We start from the raw sequence: 27,277 nt of genomic DNA on the forward strand, positions 1-27,277 counted from the left end.
TTAAGCCTCTCCCTTTGTTATTAATGATTTCTGTGATGTGCTCCTTCAGCAGCACGAGCCACACTCCTCCCCCAGTGCCCTTGGAGAACTGCTGGCACTTCCCAGCAATTCCTTAAACACAGGGCAGTGTGGGGAGCAGGGAGCAGCCCAGGGCCAGCACAGAGCTCACAGGGCCCTGGGGCTTGGGCTGCACCCCACAGCCAGGCAGGAGCACAGCAGGAGGAATCAGGAGCAGGATAAAGCCACAATCACACTCAGCAGAAGGAATCAGGAGCAGGATAAAGCCACAATCACACCCAGAGCCCAGCAGGAGGAATCCAGGAGCAGGATAAAGCCACAATCACACCCAGGAGCTCAGGAGCAGGATAAAGTCACAGTCACACCCAGAGCCCAGGAGCAGGATAAAGTCACAGTCACACCCAGCAGAAGGAATCAGGAGCAGAATAAAGCCACAATCACACCCAGGACCAGGAATCCAGGAGCAGGATAAAGCCACAGTCACACCCAGCAGAAGGAATCAGGAGCAGGATAAAGCCACAATCACACCCAGCAGAAGGAATCAGGAGCAGGACAAAGCCACAATCACACCCAGCAGAAGGAATCAGGAGCAGGATAAAGCCACAATCACACCCAGAGCCCAGCAGAAAGAATTCAGGAGCAGGATAAATCCACAATCACACCCAGCAGAAGGAATCAGGAGCAGGATAAAGCCACAATCACACCCAGCAGAAGGAATCAGGAGCAGGATAAAGCCACAATCACAGTGCTCAATATGAACTCAGTTTTAGCAAACGCCCTGTCCCATCAGCTGAGCTCTGACCTGCAGCTGGAGCTGAAAACACAAAATTATCTGTTTCTGTTACCCTCTCATTTAAATGACTTCAAGCTTTACTTTTTTTTTTAAATTTCAAAGTATTTCTGGTATAAAAGAAGCACCTCTATGGAAACAGCAAGCAGCAATTTATAAAAATGACTTATGATTCTTCCTGAGTGTTTTATTTGACTACTATACTATCAAATCACAACGTGGCATTTAAAGAACAGAAGATCTGAGTCAGACAGAAAAACCAAACACAAGGCAAGCAGAGCTGATGCTGTAGTAGTAGAACTTTGGATATTTTAGGAGAAAAATCTAAGCAAAACCACCCCAACAAACCACATTGCAGCCCTCTCAGGCAGCCCTTTCCACACAAGATAAATATCAGGCAGCTGATGATTCATTAGTCAAGGCACTCTATTAAGGGCTAATAGAAATGAAAACAGATTTGAAACTGTCAAAAACACACAAAAGCTTTGGCCATGTAAAAGCCAAATTTCAGTGAGAATTCAGGAGACATAAAGGGGAGAGGAGAATCTCTTTTTGCTGGAAAATATTGATTATTTTTCTGAACAGGGCAGAGTTTAGCACATGTTTGACACTAAAAATGCTAAATAAACAAGCAGCAAGCAGGTAAGTGCTGAGGGACAGGATCCTGCAAGCCTGGCTCCTGACATCACTCATCAGAAACTGCACTAATTGAAATGGGCAAATTAAAAAAGAGAAGTTGGTCTGCAGCAAACCAACAGCACTGCAAATTTCTCACATCCCCATCCATGGTGAAAATCCTTCCCTGGAGGGTGGGGAGGGTGCCCAGAGAAGCTGTGGCTGCTCCATCCCTGCAAATGTCCCCAGCCAGCCTGGGCAGGGCTTGGAGCAACCTGGCATTCAGGAGGGTGTCCTGCCTGCCAAATCCAGCAAGACACATCAAAACAGAGATCTGCACTACCAACCTTCATCCTGAAACCTCAGAAATGTCCTGTGGGCATGACACAGCCAGTAACTCCTGAAACCTTCTAACCAACCCCACTGAAATCACAGGTCACCCAATAATCCCTGAAACCTTTCTAACCAACCCCACTGAAATCACAGGACACCAAATAACCCCTGAAACCTTTCTAACCAGCCCCACTGAAGTCTGAACACACCCAATAAATAACCCCTGAACCCTTTCTAACCAACCCCACTGAAATCACAGGTCACCCAATAATCCCTGACATTTCTAACCAACCCCACTGAAATCACAGGACACCCAGTAATCCCTGAAACCTTTCTAACCAGCCCCACTGAAGTCCCAGGACACTCAATAAATAACCCCTGAAACCTGTCTAACCAACCCCACTGAAGTCCCAGGACACTCCATAAATAATCCCTGACATTTCTAACCAACCCCACTGAAGTCTGAGGTCACCCAGTAACCCCTGAAACCTTTCTAACCAGCCCCACTGAAACCACAGGACACCCAATAAATAATCCCTGAAATTTCTAACCAACCCCACTGAAGTGCCAGGACACCAAATAACCCCTGACATTTCTAACCAGCCCCACTGAAGTGCCAGGACACTCAAAAAATAACCCCTGAAATTTCTAACCAACCCCACTGAAGTCCCAGGTCACTCAAAAAATAACCCCTGAAACCTGTCTAACCAGCCCCACTGAAATCACAGGACATCAAATAATCCCTGAAACCTGTCTAACCAGCCCCACTGAAATCACAGGACACCAAATAATCCCTGACATTTCTAACCAACCCCACTGAAGTGCCAGGACACCCAGTAAATAATCCCTGAAACCTTTCTAACCAACCCCACTGAAAACACAGGACATCAAATAATCACTGACATTTCTAACCAACCCCACTGAAATCACAGGACACCAAATAACCCCTGACATTTCTAACCAGCCCCACTGAAGTCCCAGGTCACTCAATAAATAACCCCTGTAACCTTTCTAACCAGCCCCACTGAAGTGCCAGGTTCTATCTCCCAGCTGGATAAAGCTGCTGCTTGTTCAGCTGCCTGTTGGACAAAGATGTTCTCCAGCATGAACTGGGTGTTGCAAAACCCAGATCATGATCACTGAAAAGCATGAAAAGCATTTCTAAACACACATTTGGATTGTTACTGCACCCACAACTGAGATGCACAGAGCAAAGCCCACCTCTCCTCCCCTTCAGCAATCAGAGAGGCACCACACACAAACCCAATCAACATTTGGATATGAACCTCCCTTCCAAGGTTTGTTTTTCCAGAATCACTTTTTCTGCTTGGGCAGCACACCCAGATCTTGTCTCAGGTGCCATGAGGAAAGTGAATGCTGGCAGCAGGAATGGCACTGAAACAGCAGGGGAGTGAGAGTGTAAAGTGTCCCCAAAACACCCTGTGACCACTCACAGGATGTGTTTTCCCACTATCCCATCACCTTTTTCCTAAAAGTTCTCAGCAATGCTCTCAAGGATTGTAGGGAGACAAAGCCCAGAACAACACAGCACCTCAGTCCTGCTCATGGCTTTTTTCACAGCAAACTGGGACCATTTATTAATTAATTACCAGCGTGGATCCCACTGGTGCTTAGTCCCTATGAACCCCAAAGCACTTTCAGAATCTAAAATACCTTTGTGGGCATGAATCCCACCTCAGGGCTTTGTCTGACTCTTGTTTGTTAACTCAGATAAAAGGAAGGAAGGTGCATCTGTGGCTCAGGAGAGGAGGATATGCTGGGGAAAGAGCAAATAAATCCTGCTGACCCCACACCAACCACCCCTGACCCCACACCAGCCACTCACAAACCCCAAACCACCCCCTGACCCTGGAGTCTTTCCCAAAATCAGAGAAAATCTGGACTGGTCTATAGAGCAGCATTCCACCCCACAGACACATGACAATGAGTTCCCAACTGTGAAAGGTAAAACAAAATTCCTTTATTATTTGCTTATCTCACTGCCTTAAGCTTCTGTGCTAATGGGTTTTTATATCCTCTTGTGATCAAGAATGTGAAATTCTTCCTACAAGGCAAACAAGCTTGAATTCCCAAAAGGGTGACCCTGCTTTGAACTACCCAAAGAATTAGAAAAAAGGCCTAAAAATAAAAAAAAAATCACAAGGCAGGACAGCAAGAAGGCAAAAACCTTCATCTCCCCACAGTGATGCACTCCCCATCTTTCTGTGCTCCTGACAAGAACCTGGCCCTGCAGAATTGTTCCCTTCCCTATCCCTGCACCTCTTGTGGAAATGACTTTTTGCCTACAATCCCTGGGAGTTGCTCTCAGCTCCAGCAGTGTAATTCTCCTCCTCCAAAAAGCCTCACACCAGCCACTGCATCATCCACTTCAGTCCATCATCACAGCTGCTAATGGACTCTAATGCCATGCACACACTCATTTCTTTATATATTATCCATAAAAACGGGATTTTTGCATGTTTTATAGAAATGTACACACACAAACACATATTCTAATAAGAGCTGCTGTTACAAAAATCATGGAGATATCTGTTCACTGTTTAAAAAAATAGGTTTGCTGCTGGTTTGAACAGGAAATTTCCCGTGCACACTCGTGGTGCTGTCTGAGCAGCCAACCAGGAGGAATTGGGTATGAATTGTATAGAATCCTGGCAAAATGAGCATGTTTTCTGGGATAAGTGCTTTGATGCAGACTGTGTGCATTGTGCACACGGGGTTTCACCAGGGCAAATGCCCACTTCAGGCATCCCTGCACTGGTGACTCACGGGCTGTGCTTTATTCCGTGCTGCAATTAGCACCAGCCCTCCCTCCCAGCTCCCAGCTCCCAGCTCCCAGCTCCCATCCGAGCCCGGGGCTGCTCCAGCTCCTGCAGCTCCTGACCCAGAACAATGCAGAGCTTTCATCTCTGCACGCTCACACTCCTCACCGCAGGGAGCCACAATTCCACCACAATTTGTTTTCCTGCTCTCTCAGTCCTGTCCTGGCTTCTCTCTGTGTGGCTTCACTCGTGTGAGCCATCCCCACTGCCTGTCTGCCAGGATCTTGTCTCAGCAGGCATTCCCCATCCCTGAGTCAGGAGCTAGAATAATGAGGTTTCATGGTTTAAGTAAGTGGTTTGGGAGCAAAAAGCAAACAGACACTCGGGGAATTGTAACTGCTTTGTGCCCGAGCCTTTGGGATTCATGGCCTCCAGTTTTTCCATAAAATCAGGAGATCCAGATTCCTTCCAGGTGTTTTTATTAAGGAGAGGGAGGTTCTCACATATTCCTGTGATTCTGGAAATTAGGTCTATCAAAAGCATCCTCAATCACAGACAGGCTGTAAAATTTAAAAAGCTGTAAAATTGCATTATCATAAACTGCTTAAGAGAGTATTAAGGAATCTGGAGATTACTTCTTCATCCCAGTGGGCATTTAAAGACCAAGCTCCTCTCATCTATAAACACAATTCTTCCAGCACAAATCCTAATCCAGATGTTTGTGCAACAGGTAGGGTGTGCTGCCATTGAAGCTGCTTCTCCAAATAACATTTTTGGAAGAGATCACTGAAATATGAGCTAAATCCCTAGAAATTCCACCTCAAGGTGAGAATTTCGTTCCATGGAGGGTGGCTGAGCACTGAACTCTGTGCAGGCAGGTGTGGGGTCTCCCTCTCCAGACATTCCAGACCTGGATGCATTCCTGCCAGCAGCTCCAGGTGACCCTGCCTTGGCAGGGGCTGGACTGGCTCATCTCCCTTCCAATCCCCTGGGATTTTGGGAATGCAGGGAGCTGAGCATCTGGGAAACACCTTTAAATCCAGCACACATTCACCTGCATCTGGGAAACACCTTTAAATCCAGCACACATTATTCATCTGCATTCTCTGATGAACTTTTTATAAGTGACACATTTATTCTACACCAACCACCATCCAGCAACTCCGTTTTCTCAGCCCTAATACAGCACTTTAAAGCTGACTTCTTAAAAGCATAATTAGACTTTGCTAAAGACATTAAAGCAGCACAAGAGAGACTTGGGATGGAGGGAACAGCTCCCAAGGACTCCTGCTTTGCCTGGCTTACAGAAACATCCAGCTGGATCCCAAAACACATCCCCAAAGGAACCGACACGCTCATCTGCACTGTGAGCAGCAGGAGCAGCGAGAGAGAACCCCAAGGAAAAGTTAACACAGAATTTCTACATGGACCCAAAGCTTTCCTCATCCCTGGAGGTGTCCAAGGGCAGGCTGGACAGGGCTTGGAGCAGCCTGGGATGGTGGATATGGGATGGTGGATATGGGATAGTGGATATGGGATAGTGGATATGGGATAGTGGATATGGGATAGTGGATATGGGATAGTGGAAGGTCCCTGCCCTGAGATGAGCTGTAAACCCTTCCAACCCAAACCATCGCAGTGCAGTTCTGAAATAATTCAAATACCCACATCAGAAGGGTTCAATATACAGCATTTCCCCTCATGGTGCACTGCATCCATGTCAGTCTGGCACAGTGGCTGCTCCTCTCCCCCTGAAATAAAGGGATGCTGAAACAAGGGAGGGATTGCACTTCCAGACCAACACCGGCACAGGCAGGAAAAAATTCCTCCTGCGAAGCCCTGCAGGACTATCCATCCTCCCGAGGACAGCACATCATACCATCCATACGTCTGCACTGACGTACACCCTATATTGTGTTGTTGTCCGTGTGTTTTACGAGCTGTCCAGGACGCCTTATGTAACGGAGCGCTGTTTAACATGGACCGGCGTGCCCACGGCCGCGGAACCCCGGCATCCTCCCGGTAACACAAACCACAGCTCGGACAGGCGGGGAACGCTCCGAGCGAGGCGTCCGAGCACGGCTCTGTGCTGCCACAGACCCGCTCTGCGAGGGATAATCGGTAATTCCCGAGGGAAGCACCGCAGCCAGCCCGGCATCTCTGGGCAGCGCGGGGTCACCCCCGGTGCCTCGCCCGCAGCACTGACAGCCCGCCCGCCCCGCTCCCGCGGCACTCACCGCCTCCGAGTCTTCAAACCCATGCAGGTACAAGTTGTCGTACATGGAGAGCCGCTGCGGGGGCCGCTGCGGGGCCGGAGGGCCGGGGAGCGCGGCGGCGGAGCGCGGTGAGGCGGCGGGGCCGAGCTCCCTCAGCGCTGCGGCGGCGCCGCCTCCCGCCGGCCGCCCCCCCGCGCGCCCCGCCGCTTCCCGCCCGCCGCGCCGCCGCCTCCCATTGGCTGAGCCGCGCCGCCGCCGCCACGCCATTGGCTGGGACGCGCTGCTGCCGCCACGCCATTGGCTGAGCCGCGCCGCTGCCGCCACGCCATTGGCTGAGCCACGCCGCTGCCTCCACGCCATTGGCTGAGCCGCGCCGCTACCGCCACGCCATTGGCTGATCCGCGCCGCTGCCGCCACGCCATTGGCTGGGACGCGCCGCTGCCGCCACGCCATTGGTCGAGACGCGCTGCCCGCGAGCGGCGCTGCGCGCTGGCGCCGCCTGGCGGCCCCTCACGGGCTGATGGCGACGGCGGTCCCTCGCTTATTTATAGTAAAAGTGGTTTATAATAAAACAATACCGACAGCCTAGAGGAGACTGAGGTGAGATCTCATCAGTGCATACAAATATCTCCAAAATAGGCTGGTGTCAGGCTTCGTTCTGTTGTGCCAGTGACAGGTTGAGGAGCAGTGGCCGTGAACTAAAACACAAATTCCACATCAACATGAGGGAAAATATTTCCCGTGAGGGCGGCAGAGCTCTGGGACTGCCCAGAGCCATCCCAAACACCGGACACATCCCGTGTCACCTGCTCCAGGTGGCCCTGCTTGGTCTCCAGAGATCCCTTCCAGCCCAATTCTCTGATCTATTTACCAAAAAATAAATTATTTACGATAAAATACAGCCTTCCTCCTTCGAGATTCCAGAGAAGAGCAGGTGGTTTCCAAGGAAAACCATCCATCCACCCCCCAGCAATTTTGGAAACAATTAAACCCTGAAGACACTAATTCTAACTACTAAAAATGAACAGAGAACACACACACGATGTCTGGAAACAAAACCAAATCCTGAACACCAAGAATTAGAAGAATAGAAGTTTGAACCTGATTTACAACTAAATTAGGAAACAAAATCCCTATAAACAGGTTCCTCCTGGAGCTCTACAAATTCAACTCCTGGTGTAACACTACGTGATTAAAAAGTCAATAAATAATTAAACACTAACGACAGAACTAATTTACAATTTACTTCCTATTCTTATTAAAACAATTATTTAAAATCTCATCTTCGGTGCAATCTGACCCCACACTGCAGTTTCACAAACGCTTATTTGAATTTTTTCCTTTTGCTCCATCCACTTCTCCTCCCAAAATCTTCCTTCAGTTCTGCAAAGTTTAATCCCATGGGAAGTGTCCAGCACTGAAGCTAAGCCAAAGGTGTTTTTCCTGTGAATATTCCCATATTCACAGCTTCTTACAAATTCAAATGAAGATTCCACAAAGTTATGCTAAATCTTATTCCCAATTTACTCATTCTGATGGAGGAGGATCTCAGCTTTAAAATGTTCATAAAACTCCAATCCAGGAGTTAATTTTTACAGCCTGTTCTGCGGAGTTCTTGGAGATCTGTGATGTTCCAGATTGAAAGAATCATTGGTCAGCTCGAAATTAAAAAAAAAAATTAAAAAAGGCTGTGAAATCACAAGATGAAAGGGAAAAAAGTGAACTTCACATAGATTTGTAATAAAACAACTTAATTCAGGAGTCAGGGGAATCATTATTTGATTTCCAGTCCTCACATTTCCTTTTAAGACACAGAGGTTATTAAAAATATATATTTAATGACTCAACCCAAAAGGCTGCTTAAAGATGCTATAAAAATACAAATCCCTGTAACAGAGAGGAATTCTAAATCAAAGGCTGATTTGAATATTGTGAGATAATTTATCCAAGAAACACACACTGAGGTGAGGGAGCTCTTTCAAGTTGGCTGGGAGCTAATATAAATATAATAAATATTCTGAGGGGATGGGGGCTGATATTATCCAGCAGGGAATTCCACTCTTCAGGCCAGTGCTGGAAACATGGGATGGCCAAAGAGCTGGAATGAGCCTTGTTAAAGTCTAACCTTTTAAAAATGTCATTTTTGAACGGCTTCGCTTGCTGCATTATTCATTTTTTTAAATAACATCCATTGATGATGTGAATCAGAGCCCACAACTCCACCTTCCCAAGGGCACAGGAGGTTTGGAAAGAAATGTAAATGAAGACCAAAACTTTGAATGCCCAACAAGGATGTAACCCAGACTAAAATATCTCAAAGTTGGAGAGGTGGGCTCAGAAATCAGAATATTTTGAGTACCCACAGCCCTCCGAAACACTCCAAATACTCTGCTGCCATTAGAGATTATTCACATCCTCTTTATTTTTAATTAAAGTACAAAGGAAAAATCTCTCAGACGTGTATCCACCTATCCCAAAATATCCATTATTTAGTCAGTCCTGAGCTACTCAAATGTGGGAACATCTTTTTTTTTTATTGTTTTTTTCCGAGGGCGTGAATACAGAACCAGAGAAAATTTTATTTCCAGCCCGAACCTAATGATTCCTCAATCAAATGACAGCACTTGTGTGGTTCTTTCAGGAGCTGGAGCCATGAACTATTTGCATAAACACGCTGAAGTGCTGCTGGAATAAATAAATGTGCAGGATCCAGACTGGCAAGGCAGGGGAACGCCTCGGCACCGCACTGCGCCAAGCTGGGATGGGAGGGACCCAGCAACCTCTCCCTTCTCCCAAATTCCACTTCCAGCCAGCATTCCACCCCGTGGAGCAGCAGCACTGCCTCCTGGAATATTCACTGTCCTGGTTTGGAGGACAGGTGTCTGCTGAGAAAGGCAGGAGCCTCTCTTTGAAATGGAGAATGTAAACTTTCTCCCTTTAAATTATTGTAATTTTGAAATCAAGGGGCTCTCAGGCAAAGATATGGGAATGGGAATAACAGTTCTTTACTAGGGAAATTAAAATAGAAATACAGCACTACAAAGAACAAACCCCAAACCCTGACACAGTCAGAGTACAACCTGACACCCGTCAGGCAGGGTGTTGGCAGCAGTTTGATTAAATGGTGGCTGAAGTTTTTTTGTAGTGACAGATGTGATTCAGTTGAAGCAGTGGTTCTGTACAAGGTACAGTTTTTTTCAGAGGTTTAGTGGTGATGTGGAGGAATTTCGTTTTCCTCTGATGTTTAGTGGAGAACGGGCTACTTTAGTGTCTTAAACACCTCTGTTTTTATCTTGGTGAGAAATGTTGGGCTCTTCCCCCTGGCTGGAGCAACTCCCAATGGGATGCAGTAATTTTATCAGTGCCACAGTGGGACTCAATGGCCATGAGCAGAAAATGACTGGCTGGAGGAAGGATGGGTTGTGAAAAGATAAAGAACACTGCCCCAGCTGGTTTATAAACCATGGCCATGAACAGGAGATATCCCATGAGATAAAGAACACTGCCCCAGCTGGTTTATAAACCATGGCCATGAACAGGAGATATCCCATGGAGATAAAGAACACTGCCCCAGCTGGTTTATAAACCATGGCCATGAACAGGAGATATCCCATGGAGATAAAGAACACTGCCCCAGCTGGTTTATAAACCATGGCCATGAACAGGAGATATCCCATGGAGATAAAGAACACTGCCCCAGCTGGTTTATAAACCATGGCCATGAACAGGAGATATCCCATGAGATAAAGAACACTGCCCCAACTGGTTTATAAACCATGGCCATGAACAGGAGATATCCCATGGAGATAAAGAACACTGCCCCAGCTGGTTTATAAACCATGGCCATGAACAGGAGATATCCCATGAGATAAAGAACACTGCCCCAGCTGGTTTATAAACCATGGCCATGAACAGGAGATATCCCATGAGATAAAGAACACTGCCCCAGCTGGTTTCAATGGATGCCCATTAGCAGAATATCTCCCACAGAGATCAGGATCACTGCCCCACCCTCAGCAGATGCTGATATAATAGATACCTTTTATCACATCCTGCATTGTAACCCCAGACATTCACCCTGGAGCAGCAAAACCCCAACAACAACACAGCCAAGTTCTTTATGGCCTCTCCCTGCTCTCAGGATGGTCAACCTGGATTCCTGACATTACTTAGGGATAATGAGATTAAAAAACCTCCAGAAGGTTTTTAGGGGAACATGAACAAAGAGCATTAGTGGTTGCATTAAGAGCAGGATTGGATATGGATCCACTCCTCCAAACCCACAGTCTCCATCAGCATCCTCCCCATGACACAAACTGGGGGGTTCATCCTCCCCCATTCTGCATTCCTGCTGGAGAAAATTGCTGTCCCCTATGGAAAACTGCTCTTGTTGACATCAGCAGGAGAGCCCAGGGATGGATTTTGTTAATAGAAGGGGAAAGGACCGTCAGCAATCTCCAGAAATCTTCCATCAGTGGGAAGGAGGCCAGCTCCTCACTCCCTTGAATTACCTGGCACAGCCCCACTGCTTGCCCCTTCTCCCTGCAAAGAAATTCCTGTGCCCCTTCTCCCTCCAAAGAAATTTCCATGCCCCTTCCTTCTCCCTCCAAAGCAATTTCTGTGCCCCTTCTCCCTTCAAAGAAATTTCTATGCCCCTTCTCCCTCTAAAACAATTTCTGTGCCCTTCTCCTGCCTCCTCTAACAGAGATCAGATAAAAATCTGGAGCAGTGACAGCAGCCTCTGCCCCGGGAGGAGGCACGGCCAGGAGAACCCCCTGAGATCCCCTCTAACCCCATTTTCCAGCAGGATGGGATGGAATTTGTGGGATTTGGAAGTCCTTGAAGCCACCAGAGGAATAGGGATGGATTTGTGTTCCAAAAGAAAGGATTGTGCTGTTTGGGATCTCTCCTGGCTCAGAGGATTCGGTGAATTCGAAGTTTTAATTCAAACAACATGCTTTAATCCTTGGAATTCCAAGTAATGAATTAGTCTGGTCTAATTTGCCAGTTCTTCTGGAGGAAGCTGAGGTGCCACCTATCCTAAAACACATTCATCTGACACTCTTATGTAAAGGCTGCTATAATTAAAGGGTGTGAAGTCTGGGTTGTCACTTCCCCTTGGTTGGGAGCACCTCCAGTGAGAGGTAACTGGGCTGCCTGTGTAGGTACCTCTAAATTTAACGAGCTGTGAAAAGCCTCTTTGCAACGGCAGGGGAGCCAAGGCCCTTGCAGAGGGATTTAGAGGGAAGAGGGGATGATCCCCAGCTCCTGAGGCAGGCAGGGATGTGTTCTGTTAATGGTATTGGCTTTTTGCAAATATTGAAGTGGATACTGTATGTGTGGTGCTGGAATACTTTTAAAATTTAGATTTTCTTTAAGCTGATAAAGTGTCTTTGTAGCAGGTAATCTACCTACTCAATTACAGTAATTTCACGAATACAAGCCGCACCAATTTGACTAAGATTTTGCTCCTAAACCGGAAATGCGGCTAATAATCAGGAGCGGCTAATACAACCTCAGAAGTGCCTGCCAGAGTGCTGAGCCGAGCAGCTGCAAAGTCGGCATTTTGCGATTGTTACAAGTCGCTACTCTGTTGCACCGCGGGTGGAGCCTGGCTCCGTGTAGGCAGCACGGGGGGCGGGGAGAGAGGCGGGAGAGCTCTCTTTCCTCCTCTGCCACAGCCCAGGGGAGAGACGGGGGGGGCCCGGCGCCGCCATTGCCGCAGCCCGGGGAGGAGAGGGGGGACCCGGGCCGGCCCTACCGCGGCCGGGGGAGGAGAGGGGGGACCCGGGCCGCCCCTACCGCGGCCCGGGGAGGGGGGGGAAGCCCGCGCCGCCATTGCTGCGGCCCGGGGAGCCGACGGGAGCCCCGCGCTGCCATTGCTGCGGCCCAGGGAGGGGGGGGAAGCACGCGCCGCCATTGCCGCGGCTCGGGGAGCCGACGGGGTGCTTTGTCCGCGCCCGCCGCCGGCGCCACGGGCGCGGGAAAGCTCCGTCCCCGCCCGCCGCCGCTGCCGTAGGAGCGGGGGAAGCTCCGTCCCTGCCTGCCACCGCGGGGCAGCGCCGACCCGGGGTGACCGAGCCCAGTGGCAGCGGCGGCCGGCCCCGAGCGGCAGCACCAGGCTGGGCCACCTGGCCCCGTCAGCGGCCCCTAGCGGGCCGAGCCTGCACAGCCTTAGCTCAGCCAGTAAACCCCGCCCTCCCGCGGTTCTGTTACTAATTGCACACGGGTCCTCGCTGCGAACGACAAAGCGGCTTATATTCGGGTGCGGCTTATCTATGGACAAAAACCGAAATGTTTGCCAACACCCAGAGATGCGGCTTATAGTCAGTGCGGCTTGTATTCGTGAATTTACTGTAAATAACATCCCGTAAAAAACCTTCTACTAGCAGTTACCAACACCAACCAGCTCTAAAAATTGAAGACCACAGCCCAAATTAAGACTAATTAAAAAAATAAATTAAAACCACAGCCAAAAAACCACACATCATCTAAAAAGACAAACTCCAAGAGTGGCCATGTAAAGCAGTTCTTAAAATATGAAAAACAGTTGGTAGGAAAGTTTGAAAATGTGTGATGGGTCTATGAATGTGCAATTATTTCCTAATTACATTAGAAGCATTTCTTGGCCTATCAGCTCTTGTCACATCATGCTGTAAAATGCCTTAAAGCCAATTATCTAAAATCACCCCTCCTGCGTTCTATTGCAATGCATCTTCCACAGTTCTGTTTCTCTGGTTTTATTTGCAAGGCCATCCTTTGAAACTTTTTCCAGCTTCATTTCTCCCTCAGCAATACCTGAATTACTCCATGGCATTTCCAAGGCAGCATTTCTGAGCTCCAGGTTTGCACACAGATGTGTGAGCCTTGTCAGGCCCTGGGAACTCCCTCCAAATCCATTTCCCACATCTCCCCCTCTCTCCTGAACAGAAAAAAAAAAATTTCTTTCTTCCCACAGCTGACCACAGAGATCTCCCTCCAGCAGCTCCCACTGCCCACCAGGCTGAAATATTAAATCATTAAATATTAAATATTAAATATCAAATCATTAAATATTAAATATTAAACCACACCCCAGGCTCCACCCCAAAAAGCCAGAGTGGATTTGTGGCTGGAATTGGATCAGATTTCCTGTTTTTAGGGAAGTTCCCCATTTTTATCTGCTGTGCCAAAGGATTAAGCACTTGTTTCATTCCTTATTTGAAGCTCCTCTGCTTCCCTTATGAATGTTAATCAATCTCCTGAGCTGCCATAAGTGCTGATGCTGAGTTTCTGTGCCACACTTCAGCCTGCAACTGCTGGAATGATGGGAAAAGCTCCCTAAAAGCCAATTACAAACTTTATGGGAAGCTGCTGCTATTTTACCCAAGCAGGGAAAGGCACCAGTGCATCCTGGAAACCCCTCAATACTGGGATCAATCCTGGAATCAATACTGGAATCACCCCCAGGGACTGGGACCAGTAAAGATGCAGCAGAAGGAGCACTGGGAATGTTCTGGGAATGCCATTCCTGGAGATTCAAGCTCTCCAGAGCACTGAACTTTTCCAGATTTCCCAGTGCCAGAACAAACAGCCCAGAAAATTCCTGGTCAGTGTTGGTTTCCCAGGAGCATTGAAATATTTGCATTTTTATCAGTGAACCCTCATGAAAAGGTTGCTTGAAATGTATTTTTGAGAAATTATGATTATCATGTAATAGTTCTGTAGAGAAAACAAAGCCTTGAGTGAGCAAAAAGCCAACCCTGCAAGCTGAAATGAAATGAAATCCCAGCTTCTGTAAAATACAGGATCTTGTGGAGATTTTTTTTCTTTAGCTAAACAAGCAAAACTACACCTTTTATTTTGGGTTTAGGTTCAAGGAGGAGGGCAAAGGGTGTTTTTAAAAAGAGTCAGGCACAGAGCTTTTAAATCTCAGCACTAAGAAGAATTTGCTGTTCTTGTTAAGAGGTTAAAAGAATAAATAAATAAACAAATAAATAAATAAATAAAAATAAAAGCTAGGCAGACACAGCTCAACTTCACCCCCAGTTTGCTGCTTCCCCTTGGGATTTTACAGGGATGCCTTGATGAGGCTGCTGATTTTATTCCATTTTTATTATTTTATTTTATTATTTCCCTCTGCTTTATAACCCAATTACCACAGGCTGCAACACAGCACTTGGAATTTCATGGGATGACAGGGAACTCCTCAGTTCCCTGCAGCAGATTTCCATAATTCCTATCCAAGTGCAGAAACTGATCCAGAAACAACAGATCAATGAAGGAGGAACCCTTGTCCCACCTGATTTCTTGGAATATTCAGCCAGAGTGCTTGGGAGCTGAGCTGGGAAGAGCAAATATTCCTGGCTTTAGCTCTGCATATTGAATTGAGCTGTGCTCCTTCCTGTAAAGCCTCTGGGAGAGCTCTCCTTCTGTACCTGAGGAAATGATGACTCTGTGATGTTCTCACCAGGCAGGAGCACAACACACAGTCTGTGCAAAAATCCTGAACATGATGAGTGCTCATCTTCCTCACAGGGCTGCCCTGGAACACCTAAAAACCCCATTTCTGTGTTTCTGAGTTTCTTTGTTGGAGAGCTTCATTCTCTCTCTCTATTTCTGAGTTTCTCTATTGGAGAGGTTCATTCCCTTTCTGTATTTCCATTGGAAAGGTTCATTCCCTATTTCTGTATTTCTACTGGAAAGGTCCACTCCCTTTCTGTATTTCTGAGTTTCTTTATTGGAGATGTTAATTCCCTTTCTGTATTTCTGTATTTCCATTGGAGAGGTTCATTCCCTTTCTGTATTTCTGTATTTCCATGCAGAGGTTCATTCCCTATTTCTGTATTTCTGAATTTCCATTGGAGAGATTCACTCCCTTTCTGTATTTCTGAGTTCTGTATTGGAGAAGTTAATTCCCTTTCTGTATTTCTGAGTTCTCCAATGGAGAGTTTCATTCCCCATTCCTGTATTTCTGTATTTCCACTGGAGAGGTTCATTCCCTATTTCTGTATTTCTACTGGAAAGGTTCATTCCCTTTCTGTATTTCTGAGTTTCTCTATTGGAGAGGTTCATTCCCTTTCTGTATTTCTGTATTTCCATTGGAGAGGTTAATTCCCTTCCTGTATTTGCACTGGAGAGGTTCATTCCCTTTCTGTATTTCTGAGTTTTTCCACAGAGGTTCGTTCCCTTTCTGTATTTCTGTATTTCCATTGGAGAGTTTTCATTCCCTCTCTGTATTTCTGAGTTTCTCTATTGGAGAGATTAATTCCCTTTCTGTATTTCTGTATTTCCATTGGAGAGGTTCATTCCATTTCTATATTTCTGTATTTCCACTGCAGAGGTTCATTTCCTTTCTGGATTTCTGAGTTTCTCTATTGGAGAAGTTCACTCCCTTTCTGCATTTCTGAGTTTCTCCACTGGAAAGGTTCATTCCCTCTCTGTATTTCTGAGTTTCTCTATTGGAGAGATTAATTCCCCTTCTGTATTTCTGTATTTCCATTGGAGAGGTTCATTGCCTATTTCTGCATTTCTGAATTTCCATTGGAGAGGTTCACTCCCTTTCTGTATTTCTGAGTTTCTCTATTGGAGATTTTCATTCCCTTTCTGTATTTCTGAGTTTCTCTATTGGAGAGGTTAATTCCCTTTTTGTATTTCTGTATTTCCACTGCAGAGTTTCATTCCCTCTCTGTATTTCTGAGTTTCAATATTCAGTGTCTAATATTTTCTGTGGCCCCCAAAAAGTTGGGGGACTTTTATCTCCACTATATTTCAATTGAGAATTGGAGTTCACTTGAGAGGAAAAAATGGAAAAAATCAGCCTGAGCAGCTCAGGCTGCCAGAGTTAGAAGCAGCAAACAGAATTTTCTAATTGGAGTGTGGAGGATAATAACTGATGGCAGCTCTGCCACCCTGCCTATAATCATGGTGAGCAGTGCAGGAGAGATCAGAACCTCATGTTCTCTGATTTAATTCAGTGTCCAGATGAGGGAGCACAGAATTCAAAGGTGACACAACTCAAAATTCATGAAAGGATTCATTTATCCCACATGGAGAAAAAGCCCAGGCTCTGTTAAAATGAACTCAGCTTATCCTTACAAAGCTCAGCCTTAAAAAAAAGGCTGGGCATGAACTGGAATATTGAATATTACACCTGGTGTAAAATTTGGGGATAAAGGTGAAGCTTTGACTTCAGCCTTGATCCCTTGGCAGGAACAGCTTCAGGACTTAAACTAAGGTCCTAAATTAATCTAAACTAAACCTAGCTAGGGGTCTAAAGTTGATTTTTTTTTTTTTTCTATCATGTGTTTTCCACTGCATTTTATTCTCCAAAAATCTCTGCTGTGATGGGCAGAATAACAGCTTAAAAAACCACAATATTTCACTGAATTCTGATGTTTAGCAAAGGAAACCCAAACTTTTTGGGCTAGACCAGAAATGAAAAGCAGAATTTTCAGATGCAGTGATGAAAATTGGGTTTGTTCCAGCTCAGGCTGGAAATAAAATGATTCATTATTGCAATTAAATGTGGTATTAATGTGAAACACATCAAAAGGCTGAGGAGGGAATATTGCTGCCACCTCTTGGTTCAGCAGGATGGAAACAGCAGGGGAAGGTGAACCTGGGAGCTTTCCTGGTGATTTTTCCAGTCAGAAATTTGGCTTTTGGAAACCTGTGGGTTTAGGATGGGGTTCCAAACCCAGCTGGAAATGGGATCCCCATCCCATCCTATTGGTTTTATTTTTTTTATTTTGTTAGGGTTGGGTTTAAAGGTATGAGAGATGGAATTTTGTGTTTGGATTTAGATGTTTATTGATTTTTATTCATTTTGCAGTGAGTGTTACAGTATTTTTAGCTAATAAGTTAAAAATAGTGAAATGGTGATGTATTTTTGGTTTTTTTTGGTTATAAGGACCACACACACCAACCAATAAAAACCTGCAGAGTGACAGAAATTCCACAGCCACACGTGGAATGGGCTACAACAAAAAGAACTGGGGAAAATCCACTGTGACAAACCCACCAAGAGCCCTGATCCTGTTATGGAAGGTGGGGAAGGGCCAAGTGCTCCTAAATCCGAGCTGAGGTGACCCTCAAAGGCTGGGCTCACACACTCCTGAACCAGGGATTTAACCCCACATCACCACAGCAGCTTCACATACTGAGTCATGGGGGAAAAAATAAAAATAAAGGAGTTTTTATGAAACATCTTCAGCACTTTTCACAGGAGCAGGAAGCAGGCATCAAGGATTTAACAGATCTTTTGTCCCTGGGCTCATCCCTGCCCACACACTTGCTCTCCCCACGGGATTGGAGAGCCCTGAGTTCCTCCTCGTGCAGATAATTTGGGTTTATTCATCTTCTGCAGGGCCCACCTAAAGCTGGGGGTGGGGAGGGGGTGGGAAGGGCACAGGTGACAAATTCTGAATTTTTTGCTCAGAACTGGGAATATCCAGCTCTAGAGGTGAAGCTTGACAGGGCTGATACATCCAGGAAAACATTTCCTTAAAATACCAAATGTCTGTAATTGAAACCAGCCTCTTAAATGCCTTTTATCTTAAATGAGCAGGAGTGAAGGGAAAATGAGAATATTCCTTCTGCTGCAGACAATTCCTCCTCTCCCTGCTGAGCACTGACAGCCAGGAGCTCCAAAATCCCTGCCCAACATCCAAAATACAGATTAAACTTCAGCTTTAGGAATTCCAGGAGCCATTTCCAGACAAAGCTGTTGTGCTGGAAGACTCACAGGAATAGTTTGCCCACCACAAAAAAAAAAAAAAAAAAAAAAAAAAAAAAAACCCAAAAAAAAACCCCCAAAAAACCAAACAGCAAATAACACAAAAAACAATGTCTGATTGCAGAATCCTCCTCACAGGTAATTTACAGTCATTTCCAGTGCAGCCAATCAATTCATAAATCCCCAAAACACGTTTAATGAATGGAATAAGCACTTTGTGGCCATTTGTGGCACAGGAATGCTGCACACACACACTGTCATTTTCTTATTTCAAACCAGCTGGTTGAAGTCCAACACCTGAAAGAAGTGCTAATTAGTGGAGGTGCATTAATTAGCAGCTCTGGGGACCTGGACTCTGATTTCCAGCACTCATGAAATGGGGCAGGACAAACAGGCTGCTGAGCCCAGGCTGGATTTGGGCCAGCAACCCAAAAAATGGACCCAAAAAATGCCAAGCTGTGGTCTGGGTGAGAACTCAGAATTGCCAGCTTGCTCCTGCTCTTACAAAACACCACAAATGACACAAAATAAACTGCCAGGAGGAGGAAATGGCACCACACAAAGTGGGGAAAACAGTCCTGGGTTTTCCTTGAGGGAAACAGAAAAGGTACAGGACTCCCAGAAAGCTGAGTGAAAGCAAATCCCAGGATGGAGAAATGCAGGAATGGACAAGAAACAGCAGGGCTGTGAGCTGAGATGGGCCCAGGAAAATCTGTTCAGCAAAACACAAATGTGTAAGGTTAATAATGAAGCTTTAGCCAGTGTTTAAAGCTATTGCAAGAATTGTTCAAAGCAAGAGGTACCTGCAGCTTTATTAACTGGCCTGAGCAAACCCTTGTCAGATTTTAATACTCTGCTATTGGGCAGAAAGTTGTTAAAGAGTTTGTAACAGAGAACTTGGTGTGCTGGGCCAGCAGCTGAAGCTGTTCCACCTCCCTTGCTGGGCTCTGTAAAATGAGGCTGATGGTTGTGATGGGATAAAGCTTTGGGAGAGCTGCTCCAGCACTCCTGTCCTGTTTGTGTGCACAGATAAATGTAAATATGAAATAAAGAGAAAATACATCCCAGGAAAACCCAGCAGCCTGTGTCCTGCACTGAGCCCATCCAAGGCAGGAAAGGATTCCAGGAATCCCCTTCAAACAGGAGCACCAGGTGGTTTGGGTGAGCTGGGGAAGCAGAGGCAAAGCAGCTCCCACATCTTTGGGGAAAAAATCCCCTGAACTCGAGTTCCAGCTCTGCATGGGGTCAGAGATGGGATAAAAAAGGAATTATCAAATACAGGGGGGGTTTAGAGCTCATTGCAACCTCACTGAGCATTCCCAGAAAATCTTGGAAGTGTCCAAGGCCAGGGGAGTGGGATGGGATGGGATGGGATGGGATGGGATGGGATGGGATGGGATGGGATGGGATGGGATGGGATGGGATGGGATCAATGGGATGGGATCAATGGGATGGGATCCATGGGATGGGATCAATGGGATGGGATCAGTGGGATGGGATGGGATGGGATGGGATGGGATGGGATGGGATGGGATGGGATGGGATGGGATGGGATCAATGGGATGGGATCAGTGGGATGGGATGGGATCCATGGGATGGGATCAATGGGATGGGATCAATGGGATGGGATCAGTGGGATGGGATGGGATCCATGGGATGGGATGGGATGGGATGGGATCAATGGGATGGGATCAGTGGGATGGGATGGGATCCATGGGATGGGATCAATGGGATGGGATCCATGGGATGGGATGGGATGGGATCAATGGGATGGGATGAGCTTTAAGGCCCTCTCCAACCCAAACTGTTCAGGGATTTTGGGATGCTCAGGCACTGGGGTTGTTGGGTGCCTGTGCAGAGGCAGCTCAGTGATCCTGGGTCCCTTCCCACTGTGGATATTCTGTGATTCCCTGCCTGTCCTGCCTCTCTCCCTGCTGGCTGTGCTCAGCCCAAGGCTCAGATCTGTCACAAATGCCTGGACAGCTCCACTGGCCATTCCCAGAGCTCCTTCCCAGATTTCTGTGACTCCCTGAGCAGCCAGGGAGGCTCTGCCAGGGCTCCCTTCCCCTGCAGCTCCCCCAGGATGACTCAGAGCACAGAGCTCACATTTTTATCCCCCAGTGATGTGCAAACTGAGCACAGGATGAGAAAGTCTTTCAGCTTCAGCACGTGGGATACACGGAATGCTTCCCTCAACACTTCCATTTCTGGAGACAGGGGAGCAGCAGGAATCAGTCACTCACGGTTTTAATTGGGGAAAACAAAACTGTATTCCATTTCATTAAAATCACAGCTCCAAAACACTTAAAAATGAATGTACACAGGGAGAAAGGGGCTCCAAAGCAGCTGAGGTCAGCTTTTACTCCTGAGAGCAGGGAATGGAGATGGGAAGGGAATGGAGAATTCTTGAGGGAAATGGGAAGGGAATGGAGAATTCCTGAGGGAAATGGGAAAGGGATGGAGAATTGCTGAGGGAAATGGGAATGGAGAATTCCTGAGGGAAATGGGAAGGGGATGGAGAATTCCTGGGGGAAATGGGAGGGGGCTCAGCCTGGAGCAAAGGAGGATCCAGAGGGATCTTTTCCCTCTCTGGAATTCCCTGCCAGGAGGGGACACCGGGGGGATTTGGGATCTGCTCCAGGAACAGGGACAGGAGCAGAGGGAACAGCTCAGGCTGGGCAGGGCAGGGCAGGGTGGATTTGGGGACAATTCCTCCATGGAAAAGGTGCTCAGGGGGAGTCCCCATCCCTGCAGGATGTAAAACCCTGGGGATGTGACACTGGGGACAGTGCTGGGAATGGTTGGACTCAGAGATCTCAGAGAACTTTTCCAGCCCTAATGATTCCATGCTAATTCCCAAACCCATTCCTGCATTTCTGGAGCCATCACCTCTCCCAGCTGCTCCCAGAGTGTCCCAGAGCCCCAACCTGCAGCTCCAGCTCAGCACTGATGGCTCTGCCTCTGAGAAACACCCAAAACACCCTGCCCTTCCCACTGGGAATTCTGCTGCCTCACCAATTGCTGCTGGAAAAGTGAAAATCCAGAGGCACAGCCCTGCAGAGCAGAGGGTTGGGTATCCCAGCAGAGACGCTCTGAGCCCGAGCATCTCCCTTTCCCAGGAGGATTCCCACTGCAATTTCCAGGGCAATGTCTCCATTTTTAGGATTTCTCCCCCCAAATCTCCAGCACGAATCAGTTGTCAGGGCTAAGCCCTGGGTTTCTCGTGCTGAGCCCTTGGGCTGCTGCTTTCCATGTGGGTTTCCATGGCAATCGGCAGAACCAGGAATAAATTTGTTTTGTCATAATTGCTGCACAATTCTGGCCAAAGTGAATAAATAAATATTCTCTATTTCCCCCCAGCTGGAGCCAGGAGCTGGAGCTTTCCTGAAGCTCCTGATTTAGTGCAGAAACCCAAAAATCGCCAAATATGACGAATTTCAGCAATGATGATTATTGAGGATAACCAAAGCTGAGCGCTGCCAGCGTGTGGGAGTTTTTATTAGTGTCTCCATGACTCACAATTATTCCATCTTTAGAGCTTCTCCCAGATTTTCCCGTGGAGGGGACAGGGAGCAGGGATTTGACATCAGCAGAACATTTTTAGGGCTCTGAGAATTCAAAGCTGAGGCAGCTCTGAGATTCCCCCCAGCATTCCCAGTCCCACCAGTCCAGGGTGAGGAGAGCACACAGCCCTGCCCCACATTCCCAGGAGGTTTAGGCTGCTTGGAAATCACCAATTAATTTTTTTGTATTTAATTATTAATCTAGAAGATTTTGGGAGATTTTTTCCCTCTGCTGGTTTCCATGTGTAATTTTCCAAGCAAGCTTGGATTTAAAAAAAATTGAATGTATAAATAGTATAAAATAGAATAGAATATAAAAATGTAAATATAAAATATAATATTATGGGGTAGATAGGAAGGGGAATAACAGTTAAAAAACCCCACTTTTTAATTTACATCACCCCAAATCTCAGCAGTGCCAAAGCAACAGCTCTGGGAGGAGAGGAGAGAAAATAATGAGGAATTAATTAATTAATTAATTAAATCCAGGGCCTCCCCACCCTCCCAGCCAGGAATTCCTTCCCAATACCCCAATATTCAAATAACCCAATATCCCAATATTCCAATTCCCAATATCCCAATATCTCAATATCCCAATATACAAGTCATTGATAAGTTACAGGTTATTGATAAATTACAAGTTATTGAAAAGTTACAAGTTACTGATAAGTTACAAGTTATTGATAACTTACAGGTTATTGATAAATTACAGATTATTGATAGGTTCTGAGAGCTCTGTGTGCTGCAGGCAGAGCCTGAAGAGTTTCCCAAGTGGAAATGAGCACACAGCTCTGCAGGGGCAGTTCTGGAGCCTGGCACAGGGGCTGCATTTCTTTTGTGGTTTTAGTTTGGGTGTATTGTGCTTATTTATTTATATTTTATTTTATTTATTTATTTTTTTATCTTTTAATTTTTAAAATTTAATTTTATTTATTTTAATTTAGTTTCTTTTTTTGTTTTTATTCTGGGATTCTACAAATTTACATTTAAAGCAAGAGAGAGCATCGTGGTTTTCTCACCTGGGCTGAAAATCCAGGAATTCCTGGAAGCAGCATTCCTTGTACCTGCAACTCATCTCTCCTGGGATAACCCACACATCTTACAGACATCCAGCGCTGCAAATTATTCCCCAAAAATCAGCAGGAGCAGCACTGGAAATCCCATTGAGGTTGGGGTATTTGTACCTGAGGTGAGCTCTGTGCTCAGGACTTTGAAAAATGTAAAAATGTAAAAATATAAAATGTAAAAATATAAAAACATAAAAACATTAAAACTCATAAAAATATAGGAAATAAAAATAGAAATATATAAAAATAAAATGTAAAGCCCCACATTTAAATTATGAAAAAGGTTTAAATTTGTGAGGACTCGATGCTGGACATTCGGGTGTTGCAACATCCCCATCCTGTGGCTTGGCCCAGAATTGCAGAATTTCATCCCAAAACTCAGCTCCTGCTGCCACCTAAGTCTGTATGCACACACGGAGTTTTCTTTTTAATTACTGCAAGGAATTTTTATTTTTAATTACTTTCCTGCCTGGAAAAGGACTTTCCTACGGATGTGAGCTTGTACAGAAATGGGAATTGTGTATTTGATATCCGTGAAATGCCTGTGAGTAAATCCAGATCTTTATCCTAACTCTGCACAAGAACCTAAGAGCAGAGCCCCACAAATGTTCTCAAACTGGGCTCACCACATGAGCCAGGATTTGCCAGGCTGGTCCTGACTGAAGGAAAAATAAGGATTAAAGAAGATTCTTTTGAAAAGGGGCTTTTAGAAGGTAATTAATGACTTTCTGTTATTCTGTTATAAACACTGTTCCTGCTTTTTCTAGGATCTGAAATATTCCATTCCCATTAAGTTCAGTGTTGTCTGTTTTAGTAAAATGCTTCAATTGATGGCATGAGGGAGGAAGGACTCACTGAAAAAGCCAGAGAGCACCAACACAAACAAAGTGCAGCAAGTGCTGCTCATGGGACCCCCGAGAGAAAAAGCAGCAACAAGGAGCAGCAAACTCAGCATTTCTGCAGCCTAAAGCAGAATCTGATAGTTCAGACAACAGCTGAGGGTCTGTGCTTGAGTTCTGCACTAAATCTGAGTGCCTGAGAGAGGGAGAACAAACATGGAACAGCTGGGGGCAGGATCCAAAACAGGAGCTGGTCCAGACCAGGACCAGGATCTGAACCAGGAGCAGGATCTGAATCAGAACCAGGACCCAAACCAGGACCAGGATCTGAATCTGAATCAGGACCAGGACCCAAACCAGGATCCAAACCTGAACCAGGATCCAAACCTGAACCAGGACCCAAACCAGGACCAGGCTCTGAACCATGACCAGGATCTGAATCTGAATCAGAACCAGGACCCAAACCAGGCCTAGGACCCAAACCTGGACCAGGACCCAAACCAGGAGCTGATCTCAACCAGGATCTGAATCAGGACCAGGATACAAATCAGGAGCTGATCTAAATCAGGAGCTGATCCAAACCAGAACCAGGACCTAAACCAGGACCAGGATCCAAACCTGAACCAGGATCTGAATCTGAATCAGAACCAGGACCCAAACCAGGATCTGAATCTGAATCAGGCCCAGGACCCAAACCAGGCCCAGGACCCAAACCAGGCCCAGGACCCAAACCTGCAGCATCCCCCCATGGTTGTGCTCCCACAGCCCAAATGGTCCCAGCCCCCATTCCAGGGAAAACACAGGGTTTGTTTTGGTCCAACCTTTCCATTTTGGAATTACTGCTGGATCCCTGCTGGAAGCACAGGGACATTTTGTGTCTGCTGCCCTGGGTGTGGGGAGGATTTCTGGAGAGGGGCTTGGGATAAAGACTGGGAGGGACAGGAGCAGGGAATGGCTGCACTGCCAGAGGGCAGGGATGGGGATTGGGATAGTGGGAATTGGGATATTGGGGTATTGGGATACTGAGATATTGAGATATTGGGATATTGAGATATTGGGATAGTGGGATATTGGGATATTTGGATAGTGGGATGTTGGATATTGGGATATTGGGATATTGGGATAGTGGGATATTTGGATACTGGGATATTGGGAATTGGGATATTGGGAATTGGGATATTGGGATACTGGAATAATGGGATATTTGGATACTGGGATACTGGGACATTGAGATATTGGGATATTGGGAAATTGGGATGTTGGGATATTGGGAATTGCTGGCTGGGCTGGAATTCCCAGAGCAGCTGTGGCTGCCCCTGTATCCCTGGGATGCCCCAGGCCAGGCTGGAACACTCTGGGACAGTGGGAGGTGTCCCTGCCCATGGCAGGGGTGGATTGGGATGGGATTTAACCCTTCCAACCCAAACCATTCTGGGATGAGCACGGCAAACTGGAGATGTGCCAGATGCTCAGGGCACCCTCTAGGCCCAGCTTAACCCCCTGAAGCTGAAGCCAAGTCCCAGCTGGCACTGTGGCAGTCAGGGATGCAGATCCCTGGGATCCCTTGGGAGCTGCTGTGTCAGGAGTGGAGGCATCTGTGCTGAACACAGAGACCCCTCCCTGCAGGCTGCTCCCTCCAGATGGTCACACATCTCCAATAATGCTCCCAGAGCTCCCAGAGCTGGGGGGGTTCTCTCTGCACAGCATTTTGTTTCCATAGGAATAATGCAAGCCCATCCCACCCCAAAATGTTTCCTTTTAGGTACAACCCAAAAAGGGCTTTTCTAGGAACAGAGGGCTGAGCCCCTCCAAACCAGTGGGTGGACACAGCAGGACCAGTTCAGAGGCACTGGGATACTGGGGAGCCAGAAACCATCAGCACAGAGCATTTGGATTTGGGGTTGTATTAAAATGTACTCTACCAGGAAAGCGTTCCAAGAATAGAACTGAATAGGAAAAAAACCCAGGGATTTTATTAAATACACTGTACCAAGGGAAGGTTCTAATAATAAACCTGAATGGGAGAAAGGCACAGTTGGAACTGCTGTGGAGAGCAAAGTTTCCCCTCTCCAAGCCAGCCCTAGCTGAAATTCCCAGAGCTGTAAATTCGGGCAGAGCATCCTCCCCCCTCGTTAGCAGCTCATTAGCATATTCTCATTAGCATATTCTCATTAGCATAATCTCATTAACATATGGCCAGGGCCTGAACTGGAGCCCTGTGATATTTGCCAAGCTCTGAGTTCATGTGGCACTGAGTCACAACTCCAGGCTGGTTTGGGATTGGGAAGGACCTTGGAGCTCATCCCGTTCCACGGGCAGCGACACCTTCCACTGGAACATAAATAATTGTGCTTCAGAAATGCCACGGAACGGGGGAAACTGCACAGATTCCTGATGGCAGCACACATGGGATCAGTTAAATATAGCCCAGGCAGCTCCTCACACAAGACAATCAAAGACAACTCGGAATGCTGCGCCCATGGGCAAAGCCCAAATGGTTTTCCAGGGCTGGGTTTTGATTTCCATGATTCCACCCCCTCCATCTCCTCATTCCACCCCTCTCCTGGTGCCCACGCCGCTCCTCCCTCTCCTGTATTATCATGAAAATCACACTTCCACTCCTCCTTCCCATAACGTTCTGTATCCTTGGAGCTGCCTCGTTTTAGGTCCAAAGCTGTTCCTTCTCCTCCTGCTCCAAACAGCCTCTCTTCACCTTCCACATCCTCCCCAAAGCCCTTCCCTGGCTGCTGGATGTTCCTGTGCTGCAGGGGAGGAGCTCAGACCCCAGCCTGGACATTCCTCAGGGATAATTCTTAATTCAGATTGCTCCAAACTTGCAGAAGTATCGATATTATATCTACATTTTACACCCCCAAATTCACAGTGGGCAGCAGCATCCTTCACTTCTTTCAGGAATATCTTCCAATTCCTTCCTTTCCCTGCTCAATTCCAAAGGTTTTATGGTTTGTTTTGTATATTTGGGGGTTTACACTCCCAAATTTAAGATTGGGCAGCAGCATCCTTCACTTCCTTCAGGATTATCTTCCAATTCCTTTCTTTCCCTGCTCAATTCCAAAGGTTTTGTGGTGTTGTTTTGTATATTTGGGGGTTTACACTCCCAAATTCAACATTGGGCAGCAGCATCCTTCACTTCCTTCAGGAATATCTTCCAATTCCTTTTTTTTCCCTACTCAATTCCAAAGTTTTTTGTGTTGCCCAGGGATTTGCCTTGAAGGGCACAGCTCCAAAGGTTCTAAATCCATGGAAATCAGCAGACTGCACCTTCCTAAACACTCATTTATTTATTCCCACAGATCCTTCAGAACCAGCTGAGGGATCT

At 46.6% G+C, this 27,277-nt stretch overlaps 1 protein-coding gene across 6 annotated transcripts in view; it reads right to left on the reverse strand.

The window, feature by feature from the left end:
* Positions 1-27,277, reverse strand: part of LOC116999008 (voltage-dependent L-type calcium channel subunit beta-4) — an 81,832-nt gene that overhangs the window by 40,030 nt on the left and 14,525 nt on the right. The window contains exon 1 of one of the 6 annotated variants that reach the window (XM_033065291.2): positions 6,774-6,885. The exons of the other annotated variants lie outside the window; for them this stretch is intronic. Within the exon in view, the coding sequence (XP_032921182.1) occupies positions 6,774-6,818 (45 nt within the window). The 5' untranslated portion in view covers positions 6,819-6,885. Of the gene's footprint in view, positions 1-6,773; positions 6,886-27,277 lie in introns of those variants that run through there. 6 annotated transcript variants of the gene reach the window in all.

The sequence above is a fragment of the Catharus ustulatus genome, chromosome 7 (assembly GCF_009819885.2).
Source record: "Catharus ustulatus isolate bCatUst1 chromosome 7, bCatUst1.pri.v2, whole genome shotgun sequence".
Classification (NCBI taxonomy): domain Eukaryota; kingdom Metazoa; phylum Chordata; class Aves; order Passeriformes; family Turdidae; genus Catharus; species Catharus ustulatus.